Raw genomic sequence first — 19,498 nt, 5'->3', positions numbered from 1 at the left:
GCATCAGTTCTGAGCAAGAGGAAAAAAAGCACACGCAGCAGAATGGAAGGGGGTTAGACACCAACAGATGCAGTGTCTCTGGTCTGGAACCCACCTGCATCCGCAGAGGCCCTTTCCAGACCTGGCTTCCGGGGTCCCAGGGCGCACCTCAGGATTCTCCTGCACATTCGCGCTTGGGCCCCTCTCCCTGCCCTCAGGTGGCAGGAGGAAGATGGACAAGAACTTTCCCGAGGCCAGGCTATAAACAGCCTGCTTTGGCCTTGATGAGGTAAAGAAAAGTGACAGCTGTGGTCTGAGGTAAGACTCTTTATTATATACTTGGGTGGGGTAGCCCAGGTGGATGCAAGGTTGCAGGCATGGGAAGCAGCCCTCTTGGGTGTCACTCTGAAAATGAAGTAGGCTGGTGGCCGCTCCTCGTCAGTGAATTAGTCCCCTACCAAGGTCTTACAGACCCACCCTTCCTTTCACCCTTCAGTTCCCACTGTCCTCCAAGGAGAGGAGCCTTGGGTGAGTGTCCCTCCCTCCTTCAGAGAGTGGGACTGTCTGCCTCTTGAAAGCGAGGGTTGATGGTGGTCGTGATGGCACTTTTGTAGAGAGGATTACTGTCCTGAGGAAAGATGTTGCAGATTATGAGCAAAAATCCCAGGATTCCTTGTCCCCTTTCTAGACCTAAGAGGCCAGTCTTGAGCCAAATCCTAGGAGCTGATGGAAGTTAGCAGAGGGATTGGTTACATGTGCCAGGGGCTGGGGGAACCCAGTGGGAGGAATCAGGGATGGGCTTGTGGTGGGGAGACAGCTAAAAGGGGGCCTAACCAGGAAGTTTCACCTGCTTCCAGTTGAGTTGTTGCCGCTCCTTCTCAAAGCGACTGTATTCCCGGCGGTCATAGATTTCCACCGAGAGCCGGTAAGCCAGGACCAGCCCCAGCCCCACTGCCACGATGCCCCCTACGCAGCCCAGCACAATGGCCTGGGTGTGGTCTGCTCCCTCTGTGAACAAGAAACCAGACACACTTGTGGGAGCTGGAGCATAGGGACAGATCAACAGTTGTTCACAGTGTGTCCAGCCTGTCCAACCCTGTCACTGAAAGCAAAGGGAACCCAGCAAGGTCCAGGGTTATTCTCACTGCCCAGGGCCTTAGCCTTGTCCACTTGCTCAGTCGCCTCTGCCTTTGTTCTGGATTCACAGTTCTGCCTCAGCCCCCAGCCTGTTTCCCATTATCTTCACTCTGCATCCCCAGAGTTGAGACCCTGCCCATCAAACTTCCAGGGTTTGTGGCATCCCTGACCACTTACTTTCTTGGGGTCTCACTCTGAGCACGACCCTGCCTCTGGCATCATCCTCCACCAAGAAGAAGAACAAGTGGTTGTCCAGGGTCCTCTCTTTGCACCAGCCATCATCCAAGATAGGGGCCAAGACCAGGGTCACATTGGTATGGGCACAAGCTGTACTGCAATTGGTGGCCAGGAGGCCAGTCCCAAAGGCCCCACACTCTGCACAGTCCCTATGCAGTAGATGCCAATAAGTTACCAGCTGGGTAGTTGTCACCCAATGCCCTTTACCCAACTACAAGCAGGAAGGAGAGTAGGCAGATGGGAGTGGCTCAACAAGCCCCACTGTGCCCCTGCTCCCAAGATGCAAGACCTGAGGCCTCACCGGTGTCTCTCGCATGGTGTCTTGCAGCCTGGGCATTGGTCGCATAGAGCACCGTAATAGCCATCCGAGCACTGGCAGCGGTTGCATTTGCAGCGTCCATGCCCACTGCAGAGCCCTCCCTCGGGACTGATGCAACTGTCCATGTCCCCACTGCATTCGCATGCTCTCCCCGTGCGGTTGGCATGACAGTGACATACTCCACATTGGCAGCGACCAAAGCCTGGGGTAGAGCCATGCAGAGGGTGACAACCATACTCCACACACACAGTTGGCCATCACATGGCACCACAAGCGCATGCATCCAGTCTTTTTCAAGTATGCCAAACACACACTCTAACCCATACACCAGAATCTTTGACATTTGCCTTCCATGCCAGGAGACTCCCAGAGCCTAAGTGCCTTGGGAAGGCCTCTCAGACCCTGCCCTTCTCCCCAAGGTACCTCCACAGAGGATGCCCTCATGTCGCTCACAGCTGGCATCGTCACACTCGCACAGATGTCCAGAGCTCTGTCCATTGCAGCTGCAGTGTCCACATTGGCACTGACCCTTTCCGCTGCATAGGGGCCCTGTGCCATTGGGAGCCCGGCACCCAGATTCCAGATCTAAGGAGGACAGCTCAGCCTCAGAGCACTCACAGAGCCGGCCTAGGCGGCCGGGGGCACAGCTGGGAGGGGAAGGCAAAGGAGGGAAGTAGGTCAGAGGGTTTGATCACCCCTGACTTGTCTCTCCCAGGAACCTCTAAACCCAAGTTCTCAAGAGTTGGAGAAAGACAACTGAAGGAATAAGTATAGTGGAACACCGACGAGGGATGAGAGAGTGGGGGGAACCGCAGTCAGGGGGAGGGCCTGAACATATCTGGGAGGCTTCAAGGGATGAAATTGAGTGGGGAGTCTAGGGATGTCAAGGATACTCCTGTGGGGGGAATGGAAAGCAGCGGAGGAATACGGGCCAGGGTTGGTCGTTTGTTGTCAGCCAGCTGGGTGAAGGGAAGAGGAGGCCCTCACCTGCATACCCCACATTGTAGGTGTCCCTGGCCATCACTGCAGTGGGGAGCCTGGGCCTGGGTGTCACTGCAGTTACAGTCACACAGCGTGTGCAACTCCACAGTCAGCTCCTCTGAGAAGCCAAGGGCCCGGAGCCTCAGGAGATGGGGCTCTGGGAGGCAGTGGGTGGCTTGGAGGGAAACCCAGAAAGTCACCTAAGAACAGGGTAGGCAGGAATCAGGCCATGGTTATACAAACACACACACACCAAACTCACCCAGAACCTCACCCCTTAGTAAATGAAGAGATGGGGTCATGGTAACATCCAACTCCTAGAAACTTTACCTGAGGAAGCCACTCAGACTACTTCAGGAAGGATGGATGGAGGATTACCCCAGGCTCTCCCATCACTCCCCATTCCTGCCCCCCATCTTTCCCTGCCTGCTTAATTTCCCACTCCCACCTCCCACTGCCCGCCCGCCTTCTGCCTGTGCTTGCTGGCTCTCACCGTCTGGTTGATTCGGACATGGTTGCACTGTCCTCGATCCTCAGCCTTACCCTCCGTCTTCTCAGGACCCTCACACTGGGATTCGTAAGAAATGTGGACCCCAGGAGGGAGTGAAGAGTGTTCAAGGGTCACAGTGGAAGACAGGCTCTATGGGAAGAGAGCAAGTGGATAACCACGTGAAGGCAGGAAAAGACCCCACCCCCACCTTATGTCCTCTCCAGGTGTTCCCAGTTCTGCCAGCACCCTGCCCTCTGCCACCTGGGGCTCCTTACATTCTGCCCAGTCGAGGCATTTCTGGAGGGAGGCCCCATGAGAACCTTGCATAGAATATACAGGATCCAGAGGCCTCTAATACAGCATTTCAGTGCAGAGACCATGTTTGTGAAGCCCCACATCAGGACACATAACCTGGGTGCATGCCAGGTCTAAAGGGCAAATTCATTACAGAGTTTGTCTTGGGAAATTTGATACCGTCTCAGATTTTTTTGCCATAGGTTTAGGAGATGCTCCGTTATCAGGAAGCCTACAGCCTAGTTGCAGAGATAAGACCTAAACCACTAAGAGTTTTTATGGTTCCTTCTACCTGTAAAATTCTATGGTTCTTGTGAAAAATAGCTCTGAATTATTTATAAACATAGTGAAAGCAGGCTCCAGATCTCACATTGTTTATGTACAGACTGGGGAAAAATGCCAGCCCTTCTGTTTGTTATCTTTGTGACCTTGGACAAGTCACTTAGCCTTGTGTGGGTTTCCTCCTCTGTAAAAGAGGGATGATAACAGTTACGAAGCAAGGCTTTTGGCGGGGTTAAATGAAGTAGAAACAGTATGTACACCTAGGATGGTGGGTGCGTGAAATAAAAGCTCAGTGACTGAAACTTTCCTGGCAGGCTGCACTCTGCCAGGTGAGGAGGTGGGGCGGGGATCTGAGCTCCATGCTCTCTGCACGTCAGATGTTTAAGATTTATGAATGTAAGATTGAACAATTAATGACAGCCACATGCAGACTATAGGTAGGAGCTGTGGAATGTTAGACCAAAAAGTGACCATTTCCCCTTAGTTCTGCCACCCCACCCAAGGGCCCCTTTCCACCTTTCCCTAGTGCCCACCCTCACCATCTCCCCCTCGTTTGGCCCCTCACATTATAAGCATCCATGATGAGCTGTACCACATTGCTGGAGTCCTCACTCAGCTCCCCTACCGCAGACTTAGGAATCAGCTTACTCAGCTCCTGAGTTATGGGGAGTTAAGGGAAATGGTAGGTCACAGCTCTAGGAAAATGGGCTCCTGGGGGTCTGGAAGGAGGGCATATGGGGGACAGAGAATGGATCTTTGGGGGAATTGAGAAAGGCTGGGGTGGGGCTGGGGATCTGACATGTAGACAGCTCTCACCTGGTAGACAGGCAGTGCAGCACTGGTGACAGCAAAGATGGGCTGGATGTTTGCTGCAGAGAGGGCCTGGGCTACCTGACCCACAGAGGGGTAGTCCTGGGGCAGGGAGCAGGGACAAGGTGAGCCCCACAGGTCTCCCCCACAACATGCAAGGTGCCCTCAGCCTGGGGAATCCAGGAACCAAGGTTCCACCAGCTGGAGGAGCCCTGGAGGCTTGCTATGGAATAGGAAGGAGGTAGGGAATGGGGTGACAAAGCTGTCCTGTCTCCACAGCTGAAAGGAGGAACTGCTGGGGAAGAAGGCAGGTGTCTACAGGGTGGTTACTGGTGAGGACTGTAAGGCTGGGAGTGGGAGTCCTGGAAGGAAAGAGGTATGGCTCAAATGGGGAGAGGCGGGGTGACTATAGGGACTCACAAACTCTGTGCTGCGACTGTAGAGGCCATTGCTGTCCAAGTGGCAGTGCCCATCACTGGGCATGAAAATGCCACCCAACTTCCCATCCCCAGCCGTATGGAATGTGTCATCTGAAGTGAACACCAGCAGCCGGGACACATTTCTCCAGCCAATCTGCTCCTGAGGTACAGTGGGGGTGGTAGGCTATGCACCTGGGCATGGCCCTTGAGCCACCCCAGCCAGCTCTGTAAGCCAAGAATGTGGCAAGCCTCACTCTGAGTCAGCTTGTCCATCCCCTTGCCTCCAGTACCTTGCTTTCTCCTGCTCTCCCCAGTCCCCCAAAGAAGGCTGCTGCTAGTGGAGGCTTACTTGTGAATTAGAAAAACATGCGGCCGGGCGCGGTGGCTCAACCCTGTAATCCCAGCACTTTGGGAGGCCGAGACGGGCGGATCACAAGGTCAGGAGATCGAGACCATCCTGGCTAACACGGTGAAACCCCGTCTCTAATTAAAAAAAAAAAATACAAAAAACTAGCCGGGCGACGTGGCGGGCGCCTGTAGTCCCAGCTACTCGGGAGACTGAGGCAGGAGAATGGCGTAAACCCGGGAGGCGCAGCTTGCAGTGAGCTGAGATCCGGCCACTGCACTCCAGCCTGGGCAGCAGAGTGAGACTCCGTCTCAAAAAAAAAAAAAAAAAAAAGAAAGAAAAACATGCCTTCTCCTCAAGATACTCTCCTCAAGATATTTTACTCCAACCCACTAGGTAATTGTTAAAATAAGTATACAAACTACACCTACTATGGTATGAATGGCACCCCCTAGAATTGTGCACTATACAACCATAAGGGGCAGTCCCATTCCCAAACAGACCTCCAGGCTCAGATCCCCACCCCACCTCCTCACCTGGCAGAGTGCAGCCTGCAGAATGGCATCGAAGCCACCTTCAGGCGAGTCCAGATTGCCGGACACGCTCTGGCGCCCCACCTCCCGCTCGAAGGCTTGCGCATCCCCCGTCAGGGACAGCACATGGTGAAAGCTGAAGGGTGACTGGCAGCGCTCCAGCCGTGTGGGGCAGGGGTGGCGCAGCTTGGAGGGCACTGTGCTCACAAAGGGCAGCACCGTTTTGTCCACAAAGGAACCAAAACCTGGGAGAGGAGAGGAATGAAGGCTGTGCCAGAAGTCGCAGGGCAGCAACAGAGGACCCACGAGAGCGCTCTATGGGAAGTGGGGTGGGGAGGACGGTCATAGAAGAGGTGATGGGAGAGGGTGCACCCGGGGGCAGGGACCCGGTAACTGACAAGCAAAGCAGTGAGACCACTGGCTCAGGGAAGTGGCAGGTAGAGGACATTAAGAGGAGGACACAACTCCCAGGGCAAATGGGAACTTCCAGAAGGCGGAAGAAGGCCCAGGTATAGGATATGGTAGCAGCATGAGGCAAAGGAAGGAAATTTGAATAGAGGAGAGTTGGCACAGAATGTGGTGCCAGGGACAGTGGCATCTAGGCCTTGCCCAAGGAGACTTGCATCAGGGCAGGTTCCAGGCTGGTAGGCTCAGGGCAGTTGTCCAGGCCCAGAGTCTCCAGACGCTGGGTCTCAGCTAGACCTGTAAAACGGACTGTCTCTGGAGTCCTCTCCAGCTCTGACCTAGAAGATGGGTGTCTTTAGGGAAAGATGGAGGAATGAACCTGTGGCCTGGCTAGGCCTGTCAACAACTGGGAGGGCAAATTGGGGCCCTTGTGAGTCCAGGATGTTGGCAGAGGCTAAGGCAGTGGTTGAACAGGCAAGGGCTAACAGGGCGAGAGGCAGCCCTCGGCTCACCAATGCGCACAGAATGGGTGACTTCCTGCAGCCGGACGAGCAGAGCGTGCCCGAGCTGGCGCACGCGTTCCAGGTCGTCCTTCATGGAGTAGCTCAGGTCCATAAGGTAGTACAGGTCCACCGGGTATCCCTCAGCACGAAGGAAGCGGACCTGGAGCTGCTGGGGCTCTCCTGGGGGGTGGGTGGCGGGCGGGTCAGCAGAGCACATTGGAACGCCAGCCTAGAGCTCTGGCCTGGCCCCGCCGCCCCTAACTCACCAGGCCGTAGCGTGATCCGGACCCGCTGCGGCGCCAGCTGAGTGGCACCCTCTCCGCGGGTGCCCTGGCTGAGTGGCTGGTCCTGCAGCACCTCCTGCTGGCCGCGGGGCTCCTCCAGCTCCTCCAGCGGGCAGCCTCGAGCCAGCAGCTCCTCTCGTCGGGCGCAGCGCCGTGCCTCCGCCTCCCCCGACGCGGTGAAGTTCTGCTCAGCAAGAAAAGGCGCGTCGGGACCCGGTCCTGCACAGGCCCTAGGCCCCGCTACCAAAAACACCCTGCAAACTCGGCCCCCTCTAATGCCCCCACCTCCAGTCCATTCCCTGAGTCCCTGATTCCCTCTCCTCCTCCTCGCCACAGCTACCCTTGAACTCTGGTCTTTTTTGTTGTTTTGTTTTGTTTTTGAGACAGAGTCTCACTCTGTCACCCAGGGCTGGAGCGCAGCGGTGCTATCTCTGCTCACTACAATCTCCACCTCCCCGGTTCAAGTGATTCTCATACCTCAGCCTTCCAGTAGCTGGGACTACAGGCCTGTGCCACCACGCCCAGCTTTTTTGTATTTTTAGTAGAGACGGGGTTTCACCATATTGGCCAGGCTGGTCTCAAACTCTTGACCTCAAGTGATCCTCCCGCCTCGGCCTCCCAAAGTGCTGAGATCACAGGCGTGAACCACCACGCCTTTTTCTTTCTTTCTTTTTTTTTTTTTTTTTTTTTTTTTTTACCAACTGTAAAGACAGGGTCTTGCTTTTTTGCCCAGGCTGGTTTCGAACTCCTGGGCTCGAGAAATCCTCCTGCCCCAGCCTCCCAAAGTGCTGGGATTACAGGCATGAACCTGTGGAACTCCGGTCCTTTCTTCCTTGTCACAGCCCCACTTCCTATAGCAGTCCCCCACCCCTCCGCTTATCTCAACTCCCCCTTGCCCCAGTCACCTACCCCTCTCCTCCCCAATAGAGCCACAGACTTCCTGTTGAGATCTTAGAGACTTGACTACCACAAAAAAATGGGGGCCTTGCCTCCTAAGCCAGCCTTCCCAGCAAGCTCACACCAAAATGCGGAGGTGGTCAGACTAAGACCCACAGCTCCTTGGAAGGGAAAGGATAAGAACAGAAGAGGAGGCGTTCTACCCCCGTAATATGTCTGGTACCCCTAAGACTGGATGGGAAGCCACAGGGGAAGGAAATGGTTAGAGCGGCTTCTCAGCTTGCCCTGGGTGTCAGCTCCTGGTCTGGGGACTGGAGAAGCCAGACACAGACCTGACTACCTCAAGAGCTCCAGCTTCCCAGCTCCAGCCTGGCACCTCTGCCTCTGCCTTGTGCAGACTCAGTATCTACCCTTCTTGTCCTTTCAGAGTCACTATGTGCCTTTCTCCTGGGTCCTCTAAGCATCTGTAGCTCTGCTTCCATGTGAATTTGCCCTCATCTCTTATCTGGGCTCCCACACTGATCTAACCCTCCATCTTCCCCTGAGAGAGGCAGACCTGCCCCCGTCCCATCTTGGGCGCCCCTCCTGCTCTGCTGCTCCGTGAGCTCTGTCTCTTTCAAGCATAAACAAACAACAGCTTTGTTTGAAGAACCAGGGAGACGCCTGCTCCCTAGCATCCTTCTTGGCCACTTAGGTAGCTTAAGCCTTTCCAGTCCCCCTCAAGCCCATATACTTCCACCCCTCCCCTTTCTACCTGTCCAGTCATAGGCTACTACACACCCAGGAACAGAATGCCTCCACCCAAAACACAGACTTAGAAATCTAACTACACACTTTCTGCTATGGACTGAACTCTGCACGCCTACCCCACCCCACTCCCAACCCATTCTATATTGAAGCCCTAACCCTCCATGTGATGGCATTTGGAAATGGAGCCTTTGGGAGGTACCTAGGTTTAGATGAGGGCCTAAGGGTGGAACCCTCATGATGGAATTAGTGCACTTACAAGAACAGAGGCAGTTCCCACCCCGCCATCCTCCAGCCCCCTCCCTACGATGTAAGGACATAGCGAGAAGGTAGCCAGTCTGCAAGCCAGGAAGAGAGCCCTAACTGGGGAACCAAATCAGTCAACACTTTGATCTCGGACTTCCCAGCCTGCAACATTAGGAGAAATGAATTCCTGTTGCTTAAACCACCCAGCCTATGGTATTTTGTTATGGCAGCCCTCACTGGCTAGTACCTTTCTCACATGTTTACATACACAACAGCTCCCTCTACCTATACACAAGCATGAATTCCCACAAGTACATACTTTCTCCCAATTCATGGTCACAAATTCTCTCCATATATACACAAGCAAATGGATACAGACATAATCCTAAGTGCACAGGAAACTTGCATGCATGTGTATGCACACACATATATCCACACACAGGAGTCCTATGTGCACAAACTCAGTCACACATGAGACTCTGGAGTGTTCCTAGAAAATCATACATGTGCCCACACAATCACACACATATATCCAGGCTGCACATACACATACACATACACATGGTTCAAAGGCCATAGGCCCATCTTTACCAGTTGCTTGCACCATGCACAGCTGGGGTGTGAGACGATGCACTTCTGGCAGGAGGGGGCTGGCTGGCAGGACCCCAGCAGGGACAGGTGAGGATTCCCCCATTCTGTGGCCTCCCCTGTGGATGGGGTCTTGGCGTCCAACTCACTCTCACCTCTGCTCAGGACCAGCAGCAAAACAAGGACCACTGGCAAAGCCACCATGCCCTGTAATAGGATATAAAGGGGGACATGTGGGTCCTCAGGGAGGACCCTCAGCTCTCAGTCCTCTAAACTTAGCTTGTGGTTATCACTCTCAAAACTCTACCCCAACACTTTATCTCCCCTCATAGTTTCACTTCCCCTGTGGATTCAGCAGTTTCTTCAAAATGATGGGAAGGAGCAGGTATCAGGCAAAGGTAGGGGCCTCTAGACGTGGTGGCTCATGCCTGTCATCTCAGCACTTTAGGAGGCCGAGGTGGGTGGATCACTAGAGCTCAGGAGTTCGAGACCAACCTGGTCAACATGGCAAAATCCCATCTCTACGAAAAACACAAAAATTAGTCGGGCATGGTGGCGTGCACCTGTAATCTGAGTTACTCAGGAGGCTGAGGCAAGAGAATCGCTTGAACCCGGGAGGCAGAGGTTGCATTGAGTCAAGATCACACCACTGCACACCAGCCTGGGTGACAGAGCAAGAATTTGTCTCAAAAATAAATAAATAAATAAAATAGGGACCTCAGAGGAGATCTGTCCTTCCTGTGTGCAGACTTCATGTGACCAGGGTGGGCAAAATGGCCTACTAAAGGATCTGGGGACTGGTCTGGAAGCGCTAAAGTCTGCACCCAGTTCTATTTACCGAGATCCCAAGCCGTAATGGTAGTAGAACCAAACAGAAAACAGACCGGATTCTGGTACTGCTGCAGTCACTCACTGGCTGTGTGGCAAGTCAGACTTTCTCTCTGGGCTTTAGTTTCCACATCTGCAAAGTGGAGGAGTTGAATAAATAATCTGACATACTTTGCAGCTTTTACAATCTTGGATTCTAAATAAGAGAAGAGGGTCAGTGAGTGGGAATTAGAGAAAAGAAAGCTGGAACAGATGAGGAAGTGTGTGAAAGTGTCAAGGAAGAATAGTTCTACTTGGGTGACATGGTGGCAAGAGGAATGAAGATTAGACCACAAGAACTCTCTGCAGGTCTGGGATAAGGGGAGAAAGAAGGCCAGTGTTGGCAAAAAAAAAAAAAAAAATTCTATTTTCTGTACTTTGCACAAAGATAATCTAGATTGAAGAAAGAGCCTGGAGGCAGGGTAATTCTTCTAGTGACCTTTTGGAAAGCCAAGCAGATTCCTGATTTTAAAAAACATGTTAATTTTTTTAAATGAGCAGGTAATTCGTTTACCATGCTTCATAAGTCAAAAAGTTAAATCCCATTGGCCCTTTTTTTTGCAGAAATGGAAAAACTGATCCTAAAATTTATATGGAATTGCATGGAACCCCAAATAGCCAAAATAATCTTGTAAAAAAAACGTACTGCAAAGCTACAGTGATCAAGACAGCGTTGGCTGGTCATAGTGGCTCATGCCTATAATCCCATGGTGGGAAGACAGCTTTAACCCAGTAGATTGAGGCTGTAGCGAGCTATGATCGTGTCACTGTACTCTGCCCTGGGCAACAGAGTGAAACCCTGTCTCTTAAAAAAAAAAAAAAGGGAAGACAGTGTGGTACTGGCATAAGGATGACATAAGGATACACATATATTATACATCAATGGAATAGAATTGAAAGAGTCCAGAAATAAACTGTGCTTCTGTGACCAATTGATTTCCAATAAGGGTGCCAAACCATTCAATGAGAAAAACTGTCTTCAAAAAATGGGGCTGGGACCGGGCACAGTGGCTCATGCCTGTAATCCCAGCACTTTGGGAGGCCGAGGCAGGTGGATCACTTGAGGTCAGGAGTTCGAGACCAGCCTGGGCAACTTGGTGAAACCCTGTCTCTACTAAAAATACAAAAACTAGCCGGGTGTGGTGGTGTATGCCTGTAATCCCAGCTACTCAGGAGGCTGAGGCAGGAGAATCACATGATCCCAGGAGGCAGAGACTGCAGTGAGCTGCAATTGCACCACTGCATTGCAGCCTGGGCAACAGAATGAAACTCTGTCTTATTTTGTTTTGTTTTGTTTTGTTTTGTTTTTTTGAGATGGAGTCTCACTCAGGCTGGAGTGCAGTGGTGCCATCTCAGCTCACTGCAACCTCTGCCTCTGAGGTTCAAGCAATTCTCCAGCCTCAGGCTCCCAAGTGTCTGGGACTACAGGCATGCACCACCACACCCGGCTAGTTTTTGTTATTTTTAGTAGAGAGAGGTTTTCACCACATTGGCAGGGCTGGTCTCAAACTCCTGACCTCAAGTGATCCAACCGCCTCAGGCTCCCAAAGTGCTGGGATTACAGGCGTGAGTCACCATGCCCAGCCGAAACTCCATCTAAAAAAAAAAAATTAAGGCCAGGCATGGTGGCTCATGGCTCATGCCTGTAATCCCAACACTTTGGGAGGCCGAAATGGGCAGATCACAAGGTCAGGAGTTCGAGACCAGCCTGGCTAACATAGTGAAACCCCATCTCTACTAAAAATACAAAAATTAGCCGGATGTGATGGCACACGCTACCACTTTTTCTTTAAAAAAAAAAAAAAAAAGTGCTTTCAACGTGCAAAAGAATGAAGTTGGACCCTCCTGCCTCACACCACATACGAAGGTTAACTGAAAAGGGATCGAAGGCCTAAATATAACTGCTAAAACTATAAACTCATAGAATAAAGTATATGGGTAAATCTTCATAATCTTGGACTTGGTAATGGATTCTTACCTGTAATACCAAAAGCACAAACAAAAGGAAAAATAGATACATTGGACTTCATCAAAAATTTAAACTTTTGTGCATCAAAGACAATGTCAAGAGAGTGAAAACAACATACAGAATGGGAGAAAATATTTGCAGATTATATATCAGATGAGTATCCTTAATATATAACGAACTCTTACAATTCAACGACGAAAAGACAACCCAACTTTTAAAATGAGCAAAAGACTTAAAAAGACATTTCTTCAAAGAAGATAGACAAACAGCCACCCAGCATATGAAAAGATGCTCAACACTATTAATCATTAGGAAAATGCAAATGAAACCCACACTGATCTGGGTGTGGTGGCTCACACCTGTAATCCTAGCACTTTGGGAGACCGAAGTGGGTGGATCACTTGAGATCAGGAGTTCAAGACCAGCCTGAGCAACATGGTGAAACCCCCATCTTTACTAAAAATACAAAACTTAACCGGGCGTGGTGGTGCATGCCTGTAGCCCCAGCTACTCGGGAAGCTGAGGCACAAGAAGCGCTTGAACCTGGGAAGGAGAAGCTGCAGTGAGCCAAGATCGGGCCACTGCACTCCAGGCTAGGCGACAGAGTGAGACCCTGTCTCGAAGCAAAAGAAGGAAGGAAGGAAGGAAGGGAGGGAGGGAGGGAGGGAGGAAGGAAGGAAGGAAGGAAGGAAAACCACAATGAGATACCACTTCACTTCTACTAGAATGACTATCATCAAAAAATGAAAAACAGCGAGTGTTGATGAGAACATGGAGAAATTGGGATCCTTATATATTACCGTGTAAAGAATGTAAAATAGTACAATCTCTGTGGAAAACAGTTTGGTTCCTCAATAAATTGAGCGTAGGATTACCCTATAACCTGGCAATTTCACTCTTAGGTATATACCCAGAAGAATTGAAAACAGGTGTTCAAACAAAAATTTGTACAGAAATGTTCACAGCAGCACTACTCACAATAGCTAAAAGGTGGAAAGAACCCAAATGTCCATTAGCTGATGAATGGATAAAGAAAAGGTGGTATATCCATACAGCAGAAAGTTACTTGGCCATAAAAAGCAATGAAGTGGGGCGGGCACAGTGGCTCACGCCTGTAATCCCAGCACTTTGGGAGGCCGAGGCAGGTGGATCACCTGAGGTCAGGAGTTCAAGACCAGTCTGACCAATATGGTGAAACCTCATCTCTACTAAAAATACAAAAATTAGCCAGGCATGGTGGTGGGCTCCTGTAACCCTAGCTACTTGGGAGACTGAGGCAGGAGAATTGCTTGAAACATTGGAACATATCCAAACTAGAAAAATCCACAGAGACAGAAGGTAAATTAGTGGTTACCAGAGCTTGGGGGAAGGGGAAATGGGGAATGACTGCTTAATGGGCAGTTTCATTTTTGGGGTGATGAATAAGTTCTGGAATTAGTGAAGGTACTTAATGCCACTGAATTGTACACTTAAAAGTGGTAAAAATGATAAATGTTTGTGTATCTTACCATTTTAAAAATCAAAAAGTTAATCCTACCCCATATGCCATACCCAGTTTCCACACCTACCCTAAATGAATATCATTTATTACTATTTTTTTTCTTTTTTCTTTATTTTATTTATTTATTTATTTATTTTTTGAGGCAAAGTCTCACTCTGTGGCCCAGGCTAGAGTGCAGTGGCATGATCTACAGCCTCCACCTTCTGGGTTCAAGTGAATCTTGTGCCTCAGCCTCCTGAGTAGCTGGGATTACAGGTGTGAGCCGCTACGCCCAGCTGATTTTTGTGTTTTTAGTAGAGAGAGTTTCGCCATGTTGGCCAGGTTGGTCTCGAACTCCTGACCTCAAGTGATCCGCCCACCTCAGCCTCCCAAAGTGCTGGGATTACAGGCATGAGTCAACCTATCTTTGTTTCTTATAATCTTTCTAGAGGTTGTTTTATGCATATACAAATTAACATGCATATGCTTTTTAAATGGTACACTCAAATGGCACAATTCTTTAAATGGTAGAAAACACAATTTTTCACTTTTTTTTCCTGTAACTACTTTTTTTGAAGATCTTTCTACATGAGAAAATTAAGAACGTCCTTGTTCACTTTTACAGCCATAAAGCTTTCCATCGCATGGATACCTCATATCACAGTTAATCAGTACCCTAAGGATGTGCATTTAAATTGTTTCTTCTTTTTTCTTTTGAAACAGGGTCTCACTTTGTTGCCCAGGCTGGAGTGCAGTGGTGCCGTGATGGCTCACTGCAGTCTCCACCTCCTGGGCTCAAGCGGTTCTCCCCACCTCAGCCTCCGTCGTAGCTGGGACCACAGGTGTACATCGTCACGTACAGCTATTTTTTATTTTTTTGTAGAGATAGGGTGTTGCTATGTTGCCCAAGCCGGTCTCAAACTCCTAGGCTGAAACTCCTAGGCTCAAGTGATCCTCCTGCCTCGGCTTCCCATAGTGCTAGGATTACAGGCATAAGCCACTGTGCCTGACCTTAAATTATTTCTAGTTCGCTATGACAAATAACGCTGAAATGAAAAGTAATGTATTTATTTATTTATTTATTCATTCATTCATTTGAGAGATAGGGTCTTGCTCTGTCACACAGGCTGTAGTGTAATGGCGCAATCATGGCTCACTGCTGCCTTGGCCTCACCGGCTCAACTGATCCTTCCACCTCAGTCTCCCGAGTAACTGGTACTACAGGCGCATGCTACCATGCCTGGCTAATTATTTTTGTATTATTTTGCAGAGATGGGGCTTCCCCATGTTGCCCAGGCTGGTCTAGAACTCCTGAGCTCAAGTGACCCACCCTCCTCAGCCTCCCAAATTGCCATGATTAAAGGCGTGAGCCACCTCCCCCAGCCAAATGTCATGTATTTACCATTTCACACGTGTGCAACTGAACCTGTAGGATAAATCCCTAGCAGAGGACGTGCAGGATAGATAGATAGATATCATTTTCAATATTGGTGTGTATTTCATCTACATTCTCATGCTAAGAAAAGTATATATATGTTGGTGGGTATTGCCAACATAAACTCCTCGGTGCTTGTACTGGTCCACATTCCCATCAGCAGTGTATGAGAAAGGCCAACTAACTCCTTGTCATAAACCATTTGCATCTTCTTCAGCCTGGGCCAGAGTCAGTTCCAGATACTCTGCACAGAGTGTGGGAAAGGGGTGGGGTGCTGAGTTCTTGAACATCCTGGTGCTGCTCCCCACCACCTGTGACCTCAGGTGCCATATATAACGGAGGCTCCACCCCTCGGGGAGAGGCCGGCCCCAGTTCAGCCTCAGTGTAACCTCAGCCCTGCTTGCTCTGCGTGCCTGTGGTCAGGGAGGCTGGAGATGCTGCAACCCAAAGCCCGGTTTTGACTCATTTCTCTCAAGTGGAGCCCCAGCTGCCACATAGGTTTTTCAGAGATCTCAAGCCCACTCATCTCCCCTTAAAGGGGGCCCTGGGACTCCCTGGACAGCCGTTTTCTACCTTTCTTCCCAATTATCCTCTCTTCTCCCCTCCTTGGGAATACATGTTCTGCCACCTGTTTCTCTGCTTCTCTGTCTCTCTCTGGCTCCTTTCATTTCAAAACTTCTATTGCATCTCTCTGCTGCTTTTCTCTGCTCCACTTCTTCATAGGGCTGTTTTACTTCCTTTTCCCCTCTGTTCCTAACTATAGAATGGCTGAATCTTCACTCCATCCCACTCTTTTTACAAATGGAAACCTAAATTCCATGAGGCCATGAAGGGGTCGCCTGCCCCTCCACACCTGTGGGCGTTTCTCGTTAGGTGGAACGAGAGACTTGAGAAAAGACATGAGACACAGAGACAAAGTATAGAGAAAGAAAAAGTGGGCCCAGGGGACTGGCGCTCAGCGTACAGAGGACCCGCGCCGGCACAGGTCTCTGAGTTCCCTCAGTATTTATTGATCATTATCTTTACCGTCTTAGAAAAAGGGAAGTGATAGGATAATAGGATCATCGTAGGGAGAAGGTCAGCAGTAAGACATATGAATAAAGATCTCTGTGACATAAGTTTAAAGAAAAGTGCCGTGCCTTGATATGCGTATGCAAACATCTCCATAAACCTTTTTAGTGCATAAAGAGCAGCATTGCTCTAGCAAGTCCCACCTTTCGCCCTAAGGCGGTTTTCTCCCATCTTAGTAAATAGAATATATAATTGAGTTTTACACCGAGATGTTCCATTGCCCACGGATGGGCAGGAGACAGATGCTTTTCTCTATCTCAACTGTCAAGAGGCCTTCTTTCCCCTTATACTAGTCCTCCTCAGCACAGACCCTTCACGGGTGTCAGGCTGGGGGATAATCAGGTCTTTCCCTTCCCACGAGGCCATATTTCGGACTATCACATGGGGAGAAATCTTGGACAATACCTAGCTTTCCTAGGCAGAGGTCCCTGCGACCTTTGGCAGTGTATGTGTCCCTGGGTACTTGAGATTAAGAGAATGGTGATGACTTTTCACAAGCATCCTGCCTTCAGGCACTTGTTTAACAAAGCACACCCTGCACAGCCCAAAATCCGTTAAACCTTGAGTCACCACAGCACATGTCTCTTGCAAGGACTAGGTTGGGGGTAGGGTCACAGATTAACAGCATCTCAAATGCAGAACAAAATGGAGTCTCTTATGTCTACTTCTTTCTATACAGACACAGTAACAGTCTGATCTCTCTTTCTTTTCCCCACAAGGCCAGGGTCACCCAGTGAACTAGGGGCAGGGCAGGACAGGGCAGGGCCAGACCTCTGCTGTGCTTCCTCCTTTCCTCCCTCCAACCCGGGTACCATCTCCATCAAAAGTTGTGTTCTGTCTCCGCTAGCCCTGATGGGCCCTGCCTAATCCCATTTCTCTTTCCTTAGGGGTACTCTGCAGTCTTCCCTTCTCTTCCTGGGACCAAGTTGTTATTTCCATTTTTCTGGACTCCATTCTGACTCCAATACACACCATGTGGCCCCCTCAGCAGCTGAGAAACAGCCTCTTCCCAACCCATCCATACCTCCCAAGTCAAGCAGAACCCTCTGCTGCCCACTGGGAGTCACAACAAGGGAACGGAACTGAGCTGCTGGGCCTCAGTGTCCCAGGAGAGTGAAGTCTGTGGCCAAGGTGCCGATTAGGAAGGAGTTTGAGCTGAAGGCAGAGCATTAGGGATGGCAGCTGGGGTGGTGTTGGGAGAACCTTCCCTCAGTATAATCGGTATACCTACCCTACCTCAGTATAATCCTTAGCACATGGCAGGCACTCGAATGACAGCACTCGTACACATCCCTGCCTCCAGACCCACTCTTGGGAAACTGATGCAAGAGAGATGGGCTTTGGGAGAAGTGGGGGTGGGGGGGCTGTGAAACTGGAGGAGGGAAGCAGGTCAGGGGATCTTAGGAATGCAGAAAGGAGTTCAGAGCCTTTCTCAAGTCTGGACAGGACCCTCGATATCCAGGTCAGAGCCCTCTTCCCAAGAGGTTGGGACCAGGTGGGCCTGGGCTTGTAAGGAGAGGAGGCAGAAGGGCTGGTGCCCTGGTACTCACAGGTGCGTGCAGAGCAGCCCTTCCTCTGGCGGCGGCAGCAGCCTTTGTGTACTGGTCTGGGAGACTGCAGAGGAGGAAGTGACACTCCCTGGGGTGGGGAAGATTTGGGGTTGGTGGGGGTTACTGATCTAGAAGGTGGAGCAGATTGGGGTGGGGCTGAGCCAAGGGAGTGGATGATACAGAGATCTGGAAGAAAGAAGCTCATTTAGTGAACTCCTGTCGTGTGTTGAACGTAACATACTATAATTAACCCTCACAACAACCTCATGAGATAGGGGTTAATATTCCCCTAAGTCCCAATTTTACAGATGCGGAGATTGAGGCTTAGAAGCAGGAAATATAGAATTTTGCCCAAGGTCCCACAGCTAGTAAGTAGCTAGTCTAGGATTTAAAAAAAAAAAAAAAGAAGAAGAAAAAAGATTTTTATTTTAAATTTTTGTTACTTTTTGAATTTTAATTTAATTTAATTTAATTTTTGAGACAGGGTCTTGCTCTGTTTCCCAAGCTGGAGTCCCATGGCATGATCTCAGCTCACTCCAAACCCCGCCTCCCAGGTTCAAGCGATTCTCCTGCCTCAGCCTCCTGAGTAGCTGGGATTACAGGGGTGCACCACCATGCCCGGCAACATTCTATATTCTTAGTAGAAACGGAGTTTCACCGTGTTGGCCAGGCTGGTCTCAAACTCCTGACCTCAATTGATGTGCCCACCTCGGCCTCCCAAAGTGCTGGGATTAAAGGTGTGGGCCACCGTGTCCAGCCTATGTTTTTATTTTTGAGACAGAGTCTTGCTGTGTTGCCCAGGCTGGTCTGTAACTCCTGGATTCAAGCAATCCTCCCACTTTGGCCTCCTGCATAGCTGGGATTATAGGCACACCCGGCTGGTCTGGGATTTAAATCCAGGTCTGCCTGCCTCCAAAATTCATGATCTCTCTATTAACTTATATAGGAAGGAACATGATAGGAGGGAATAGAGGCAATAAGTACTGTAGAGAGGCGGGAAGTTAGAGACTCGTTCATTTTGAAAACCCAGGATACATTGGATTAGTGTGCTTGACTACATAGGCTCTGGAGCCAAGTTGCTACAGTTCAAATCCTGGCTCTACTACTTACTTGTAGTAAGGATCTTAGCTGAATTACTTAACCCCACCTGCAGCTGTTTTCTCATCTGTCAAGCAGGACTCACAGGATTGTCAGGAGAATTAAAAGAGATAATTCATATCAATTGCCTAGAAGACTACCTGGCACATACTAAGTAAGGGCTTGATAAGAGAATTAGTAGGGATGAGAAGTGACAGAGGTGAGAAGTGAAGAGGCTTTGAGAAATTCAAGGTCCAGACAGCTGGAAACTTGGAAGAGAGAGGCACAGGGCCAGGCTCAGAGCATGTGATTGGGGAGCCAGGAGCCAAGACAGTAGTGGAGCCTGGGAAAGGGGTGGAGGATGTGAACTGGGAGAAGCAGAGTGCAGGAACAATAGCTGAAGCCAAGGCAAGGATGAAGCCTGTAGGGAGAGTAGGAAAATATTAATGGGATTTGCTCCTGGCCCATACAGATCACTAAGAGCTTTGAGAGGGAACTAGACATGAGATCTGTGTTCACAGGTTGATCTCCCCTACCAGAAGGAACACTCCT

At 50.1% G+C, this 19,498-nt stretch overlaps 1 protein-coding gene across 2 annotated transcripts; it reads right to left on the bottom strand.

The window, feature by feature from the left end:
- Nucleotides 1-286: 286 nt before the first annotated feature.
- On the bottom strand, nt 287-17,975 carry ITGB7 (integrin, beta 7). 2 transcript variants are annotated; one of them, XM_012001708.1, is made up of 16 exons: nt 17,870-17,975; nt 10,336-10,458; nt 9,501-9,704; nt 7,002-7,203; nt 6,745-6,915; nt 5,831-6,072; nt 4,950-5,108; nt 4,536-4,631; nt 4,285-4,374; nt 3,147-3,293; nt 2,660-2,853; nt 2,096-2,319; nt 1,655-1,874; nt 1,294-1,502; nt 827-987; nt 287-607 (listed from the first exon to the last, which is right to left on the bottom strand). In XM_012001708.1, the coding sequence occupies exons 3-16, from the start codon at nt 9,699-9,701 to the stop codon at nt 527-529; spliced, it is 2,397 nt and encodes a 798-aa protein (XP_011857098.1). In that variant the 5' UTR covers nt 9,702-9,704; nt 10,336-10,458; nt 17,870-17,975; the 3' UTR covers nt 287-526. The 2 variants fall into 2 exon arrangements, with proteins under 2 accessions (XP_011857098.1, XP_011857107.1); XM_012001717.1 differs by lacking the exon at nt 10,336-10,458 and having other exon boundaries at nt 17,870-17,943.
- Between the last annotated feature and the right edge of the window lie 1,523 nt (nt 17,976-19,498).

This window comes from Mandrillus leucophaeus, unplaced genomic scaffold (assembly GCF_000951045.1).
Source record: "Mandrillus leucophaeus isolate KB7577 unplaced genomic scaffold, Mleu.le_1.0 Scaffold118, whole genome shotgun sequence".
NCBI lineage: Eukaryota > Metazoa > Chordata > Mammalia > Primates > Cercopithecidae > Mandrillus > Mandrillus leucophaeus.
Note: the sequence above shows the minus strand (reverse complement) of the source record. Positions and strands in the feature narration are given on the sequence as shown.